Here is a 7,750-nt window from a genome sequence, read left to right as displayed (position 1 = left end):
ACCAATAGAAATTTTACATATTTTATAAATATAGAAAATATATCATGTTTCAAATATCTGCTGAGATTTTTTTTTATTCACTTTAAAGTTATTTTTAGATATTTATAAATATAGATTTAGCTCAGCCTAATCTGTAATTCAATGATTTTGATAGTTATACTAATTCAGCCCATAAATTTTATAAAATTTTCAGCTCCATCATCCCAACAATGCCAATGGCAGGGGTATTTAGCAATCAACCCTGGCCCCAAAACTCCCCAAGCTTCCCCACGGCACTCTGCCGGTCTCCTGCCTTCGCTAAGCTCCCTTCCTCTCTATCTCTCTCTCTCCCTCCCTCCCCCCCCTCTCCTTGACTTGACTCGCACGCCATTGCAATTATATCTCCCACATTTGCACCAGTCTCTGCTCTCCTTTCTCTCTCTCTCTCTCTCTCTCTCTCTCTAGATCTCGTCTTACCGCATACAAGCTTGGCCATGGGCGTTGTGCGCCACCGGAGCCACCGTCTCTCCGTCGCATTCGCGCTCTTCTTCGTCGCCACAGCTCTCGGTAAGTTAAGAAGCTTCCACTCACTATCTCTTGTTCCTTACTTATTTCCGGAGTTCTTAATGCCTTCTACTATAAAAAATCCCTCCTTTCGTTCCCACTCCTTGCTTCGATCTCCTGTTCCTTGCTCTGTTTCGATCTGAGAAAGAGAGAAAAAGGTCTCTTTTTGTTTCCCCTCTTTGGAACAACCATCAATGCCCAATAACCAGAGGCTTTCCTTTTCTTTATGTTTGATACTGGCCAAAGGGTGAAACAGATCACTGAAACTCCCTAAGAGGACACCTTTCTGAGTTGTTGTTTCTTCTCATTAGTATTTCCACTGAGCATGGTTCCTCAAAACCACCAAAACCCTGCTATCAAAATCCCATTTTTATCACAGTTCTGGAATTCTTATTTGCTATTATATATTAATGGCCAAAAAGTAAATGTGATGACCAAAACTCAGGTAAGTAGATCTTTTTTCCTCCAAAATGCGTTCAGTAATAATTTCTTAAACCCCTCCAATACTCTGTTATCAAATTCCCATTTTTACTATCATTGCTCGTCAAAAGAGAGCAAAAGAGAGCACCAAAACTCACTTATAAAGCTGACATTTTTCCTTAAAATGGCTTTTGATGATTCTTAAATAAAAAAACATTTTTTCTCGTTCCTCGGTGCCCAAGATGGCAAGATGCGATTTTTATTCAGTAATAGTGATGATTCCATATATCCATCAAAAACCTGCTATCAAAATCCCAACTTTATCACAGTTTCGCAGCCATTGGAGGCCATTTACGAGTAATCTTTATACAGGGAGCGGATTGGTGGTGGAAGTGGTTCCGGAGGGGGAGGAGGCGAGAACAAGGCATTATTTGGAGCAGTGGGAACAGGCGGCGGCGGCGGTGGTGGCGCGGCTGCGGGTGGTGGGGCCGGGGTCGTCGCCGCCGACGTGCCAGGGGCGGTGCGGGCGGTGCTTCCCGTGCCACCCGGTGCACGTGGCGATCCAGCCGTGGCGGAGCACGCCCATGGAGTACTACCCGGAGGCCTGGCGATGCAAGTGTGGGAATAACCTCTTCATGCCCTGACTCCCTCTCCACTTAGTATTATTAGTACTTACTATTCTTATGAAACCCCTCGACTTCCATTGATCCCTTCGTTGGAAACCATGTACATATTCTAGTGTTTGTAAGAAAAATTTTCCCCTCTTGGCTCAGATTTGGATGATGCGAGCTTTGACGTTGGAAACTTGGAATGGAGATGGTATTCTACGGTTGTCTCCTTTTTATTTTACTTTTTTGTTTTTACCGAGGGAGAAAATGGGCGGAAATCATGTGATTATTTTATTTATTTTTTTAAGGACTTCTAGTTAAGCTCTGATTGATATTTGACGAGTTTTCAGGGTACTCAAAGGTTGAAGTTCATGCTTGTCAAATTAAAAAAAAAAAAAAATCATATCCCATCCAATATTTTGGTGATATTATCTATTAAATCTCTTATTATTCTTATTAGCAAACCAATCCTCGCTAAATATTATCTTTATTTGCAAATAGTTCTTTTATTAGGTTTTCATTTTTTGATGCTAATCATGGCTAAATAAGAAAAAGCTATCTTGCTTGCTCCTGGATAATCTAAATCGGAATCCTCAATCCTTCCACCCCATCCTCGCTACTTTTATTCGCCATTCAAACTGACTTCAGCTTCACCTAGCCCTTCAACATTTGCACCCTGATTAACTAATTTTGCTAGTTCCTTCTAAACCCCGCCTTTCTTCACCTTTGTGACTCTCTAATGTCAGCTTTGTTTGCACCACCCTTGGCCTCGCCCTCTTCATCTTGGCGGTTCCCTCCATAGTATCCTCCCACTGCTATTTAGCTCTTGAACACTGCCTCTATTGCTGGTCTCATTCAACTCTCACATATCCATTGCCCATGGGTTCGTCGATCATAGACACCCTTCTTGGCTAGAAGTATGGTGTCAACAAGTGCCTCATTCCCACACCTTCATGAGAAGTGGATGCATAGCAACGCCATGGCAAAGCATGGCGAGGTGCTTTATGTCCTAGTGGCAAAGATGTCCTGCAAGTTGTGTCGACGATGCTCAGCTTGGGGTAGGGAGGAGGGCAACGATGATAGGAGGAACTTTGTATTCTTATGATTACCCTACCCCTAGCAATAAAGGTAAAGAGAGGGAGAGGTAACTTTCTCACCAAACTACAAAGAAAATGGTCATCCACTCATATGTTAAAGTAACACCATGATCATTTTGCAAATAAACTTATTACATTATCTAGGTTGTTTTGCAAATAGAAATAAAAGAAAGTTTAATACCTAATATTGATAAAATATTGGGTACAATATGCAAAAAAAATCTCAAAATTACAATATCTAGAAAAACATCTCAAAAAATGAAGTCCATCTTTAAGTAGGGGGGCAATCCGGTCAGGTCGAATAAGATATAGGTCAGGTTAGATATATGATAGACCAAAAATCTATCAACCAAATCTAGCATGCTTATTATACAAGTCATAAATTCAAATCCAAAGCTGGCCATTTTGTTAAATAAGTAATCTAGCTCAATCTACAGTAGATTGAAACAAATTAAACAAGTTAAATGGTTAAGCATTTCCACCTCTATCTTTAATAGAAATAGTGTATTTTTAAAAGAAAAGACATTGAAAGGAGAAAAGTCATGCCACCTCTCAAAATTGCTATATCAAAGAAGTCAAGCATAATTTTTAGGGAAAGTCAAACTCCTATACTAAACCTTATGTATGATGAGTCGAGAGTCCAAAGTTTGACATTTCTAATATAGTTCTATGCTTAATTTGCCTCTGAATTTTTTCATGTAATTCATTGATTTGATTGGAGAGAAAGAACAATTTTCTTAGATCTGCTCAACTCGTATCACTCAAAGAAAATTTAGAAAAAGATGAAAAATTTGCGCAAGTAGGGTTTACATCCTCTTTTTCTTTACTTCATGATAATATAACCCAGGTGCATAGCTTCTTTTTATAATGGTGAGATCTGCCCCTGCATAATTCAGATTAGATTCCTTTCCTAGTTTGAATAGGTCTATCTTTCCAAAAATAATTATAACTAGTAGAAATAAACATCAAAAAGTTAAAATTCTAAAAGAGGTGGATCTCTATTTTTATATCAACTTTTCCTATAGTCGCTCTGCCAAATTCTTTCTAAATTGATAGATATGCTGGATCAAAATCTTTTCTGAAAAGAAAATTTTTAGTTTGACTGTTCATTTTAGGGCCCAAAAAATAGAATTTGGGCCTGATCGCTAGGCACGCATCCCTCCTTAGGAGATGGTACCACATCGTACATCTTGAAAAATTATCTGATTCAAAAAAGAAAAAAAGATCATCTTAATCAACCATCATATGACCAAGTTATGGCCTCGAGATATTTATTGCATAATTTGGTTTCTTAGTATGTCCGGTCTCACTTCGGAAACCTATTCAACCCTACTCGTAGTAGCCAAAGTAATTCATGTCGAGTCTGATGATCCTTTTGGATTACTCATATGTGCTATTGCTTAGTGGTTGCACCTTCCAACCATTTGCATGGAGATTCATTCTTCCACCATCGCTCATTTTTCACAAGAAATATTGATGCATTATTAGTTGTCGTTCAAAACTTGTTGATCCACTAGAACTTAATTTGAGCTATTGTTTGCTAATCAGCATATACCATTATAGATGTTTGTATGTTTATCATCCTAAGTTATTCTCATATATGACTTGTAAAATGTTATCACCTTGCTCTGCCAATGTCTAATTATAGATATATATTTTTGTATTCCACTTAATAAATGTTGCTTAGAACACTATACTATTATGTCTGCCTTTGGATCATCTTAAAAGATTTTGTTCAACTTTTGTCATCCAACTCTCAGTATTCTCATATTTTGTCGGAAATAGATCGGGCAAAGCTTGACTACTTCCCTAAGACCTATGCTTAGCTGGTAATTATTAAGTTTATACAACCTTTTAGGTTGTTATAAAAACAATGGAACGAAGGCATGACTGTAATCTTTTAAGGCAAATACATATATATTTTTGTGTTCCACTTAATAATTGTTGCTTAGCAAACTATACTTTTATCTCTGATAAAAGTGTTCGAACATCTGCTAAGTGTAACAACCCAAGCTCTCACCTAAAATGACTAGCCAAAATGTATTATTTGGGTTCTTTGATCGTGTATAAGTACCCAAGATCTATCCAGCTAGGAGCGGCCAAATGTATTTGGAGGCCTAAGGCCGTTTTATCTTTGAGGCCTTTTCTAAATGGGCCGGCCTAAGGCGAACTTATAGGAGGGTCTTTTTCTTTTTCATTTTATCTTTAAGGCTTTTTTTACGGTGGACCTTCTTTGAGCCGGAGCCTTAGGCGACTTAGGTTGAGTTGGCCCTGTACCCAGCGATAACCGATGTGGGACTAAACATACTCCTGTATGGGTTCTTGCACTAAGCCCCTTTACTAACTTCTTTAGTGACCCAATGATTAGAAGAAATGGTAAAAAGCTTTGGTAGCCCTTATATTTTTAGTTCGGTTTTTCATTAAAACCAGCGTGTGCGTGTGTGCGCGTGTGTGTGGTTGTTTGGCCTTTTTTTCTTCTTGCCATCGTTTCTCCAAGACTTGATGCGGGTTTTGAGACTCGAGTGAAAAGTTGCGCTCCCTTCTTTCCATGTTAAGTCGAGGACTCTGCATTAAAATAACACGGAACCCGATATGTTAAACTCTAAACATCAATTAATCACTCAGTTGCAGCAGTCAGGTATGAATCCTAGTTTTAAGTAGGTGTGGAAATTGGCATGGCATAGAAGGGGAATTATTGGATATGTACAGAAGTATTGTGATATTTGCCTGGATATTATGGAGGACTACAATCATGCTGTCGTTGGTTGTTCCTGGGCTTCGAGTTGCTGGCAGCAGCTGAGATACACGTCGAGGTTCCCACTTCTTTTCTGTACCTTGCGGTTCAAATATCTGCAGCTATGGTAGAGGTGGAATACTGTTCTTTGCTTGCAATTATGTCTTGGCTGATTTGGACGGCTTAAAATGAAAAGGACTTTGCACTGCATGACACCGTCCTCTACTCAATTAGTGAGAAAAGCCTATTCTTATCTTCTGTGTTTGTAGGTTGCGCAATGCCAGCTTACTTCTAAGATTCCGTCAAAGAACGGGGCATATATATCTAATCAAATTGTGTCGTGTTGCCCTCTCCCTTTGGAATCTTAAAAGTAAATACTGACGCCGCTGTAATAGTGGATAGAGCAACTTCTGGTTTTGTAATTCGTGATAGTTTGGGCCAGTTCATAACAGCCGGTGGTAAGATTTATGCTACCCTCTTCAGTCCCTTATGCTGAACTTGTCGCTGCCTGGATGGGGGCCATGGGGCTCCATACTGCTGTAGTTGATTTAAAAGCTTCGGTGGCATGGCTGAAGAGGGGATTCCATAACTGTGATTTCCTGGTTTTCTAATCCTTTTGTTTGCAGGAACCTGAAGCTTCCTTTACTAAATGATATATCTGAATGGAAGGTTTTTGCTCTCCCATATTTACCGAGAAGCCAACCAAGCAGCAGATTTTACAGACACAGCTGCTTTGAAGGGAGATTGTTTTTGGACAGCAAAGGATTCTATTCATCTGAATCTCTTTTCTATGTTGCAGGCTGATGTTTATGGGATATCACACAGGCGAAGAGGCTGGGTGTTCTACTACTAATATAGTTTGAAGTGTACATATAATCTGAAGATTGTTCTGCTATGATGGGGTGCTTTCCTACATATGCTTCATATTTGAGTCTTTTCTGTATCTATGGTGTTTCAGCTCCATTTGTTTCACTACATCTGTGCATGTGCTTCTATGAAACCATAGTTCAAACTGTCGGTTTGGTTTGATTAGGCTGAAGAGGTATTACTAGATCTGTCGACCGACGAAGTACGGAAGGTATTATTCTCACTTCTTTTTGACAACTTAGTGAATAAGGTTAGATAGAGTAAAGGCAATTGGAAGTGATCCTTGTCAGGCTGAATAGAATTTTGCCACGATAAATCATGCTAGATTGTGGAGGTTTAGGCTGAAGAGGCAAAATTCGGCATAATAATGATGAGCAGGCTGAAAGATCAAGACTTAACTGTGATCAACCATAATATAAGGTATATACAGTCGAATGATAAGTAGAAGGAATGAATTGAAGCAACTGAATTGATCTCAAATATATTTTCTCTAAGTAAAAAAGACTGTATTATAGGACAAATAAAGAGAGGCGACCAATGCATATATGTTGGATAAGCCAAAAACAATAAGATATGATTAATGATTTGGCAGTTAATGCAGAGCAACTATGCAAATGAATGTAGAGTAGTAAAAGAGTACTGGTATCAGCTATCAGAACTGCTAGGAATGAAAGTGATAAGAATCATCTAATTATTGACTTCCAATGATTCTAACGACGCTTAACAAAAAGCATCGGCATAGCCCTTTCCTTAATTTCTGGCGCTTTTAAGCGTCGTAATATACCGATGCTACTAAAAAGTATTGACAAATTTTGGTGCGCGAGCCAATTACAAACATTTCTATTTTGCGTCGGCATATCAAAGTCGAGAATTACTCTTTTCCCTATAGTATTCTAATGCTAGAATGGTTGTTTTTGTTAAGGATCACTAAGTGGGTTGGAACCATTTTTACTTTCGATGTATACAGCATGATTCCTCCATTGTTATCTGCAATCCAAATATATCTAAGGACTCATTTGATTCACCCAAAAATTTTTCCTTTGCTGAAATATTTTTTTTGAAAAACTGATGCATAGGTATATAATATCTGGCAAAATAATTTTGCATATTTAGTTGACCATTAGAAAATGTCCCATTCCAGAATAGTCAAGGATCTATTTTTTAACAAAATTATATAAAATATTTATTATGTCCTTAATAAAAAAATCTTATCTCATACTTTTATAATAAAAATATCCCAATTTCTAACCCATGAAAAAGTTACTTTCCTATATTCTATATATATATATATAATAAAATATAAAAATCTTATTTTTATAAAAAAATATTTTTTTTGTTGAATATTTTTTTTTCCTCTGCACTTGTGGTGCTCCTTAGGAACACAAAACGATCGAGGTTGCAGGAGGTCGGGCAAAAGGGAGAAGAACAAGGAGGGATCTTTTGAGGGGTCCCATATTAAAGGCGTAATTTTAGACTTCAGT

The 7,750-nt window shown here is 38.1% G+C and overlaps 1 protein-coding gene across 1 annotated transcript; it reads left to right on the top strand.

Annotated features, from left to right (window-relative positions):
* Positions 1 to 230: 230 nt before the first annotated feature.
* LOC103722727 (EPIDERMAL PATTERNING FACTOR-like protein 4) lies at positions 231 to 1,780 on the top strand. The gene is made up of 2 exons (XM_008813389.4): positions 231 to 546; positions 1,336 to 1,780. Exons 1-2 carry the CDS (start codon positions 474 to 476, stop codon positions 1,605 to 1,607), a joined length of 345 nt encoding a protein of 114 aa, XP_008811611.1. The 5' UTR covers positions 231 to 473; the 3' UTR covers positions 1,608 to 1,780.
* The last annotated feature ends 5,970 nt before the right edge of the window (positions 1,781 to 7,750 follow it).

Source organism: Phoenix dactylifera, chromosome 5 (assembly GCF_051530095.1).
Source record: "Phoenix dactylifera cultivar Ajwa chromosome 5, Ajwa_hap1_PhDact_Kaust_v1.1, whole genome shotgun sequence".
Taxonomy (NCBI): domain Eukaryota; kingdom Viridiplantae; phylum Streptophyta; class Magnoliopsida; order Arecales; family Arecaceae; genus Phoenix; species Phoenix dactylifera.
This window is presented reverse-complemented; position numbering and strand designations above follow the sequence as displayed.

Coding starts and splice junctions, on each gene's coding strand:
- LOC103722727 (XM_008813389.4), top strand. CDS start 474: ATGGGCGTTGTGCGCCACCGGAGCCACCGTCTCTCCGTCGCATTCGCG. Junction 547..1,335: donor CTTCGTCGCCACAGCTCTCG/GTAAGTTAAGAA, acceptor ATCTTTATACAG/GGAGCGGATTGGTGGTGGAA.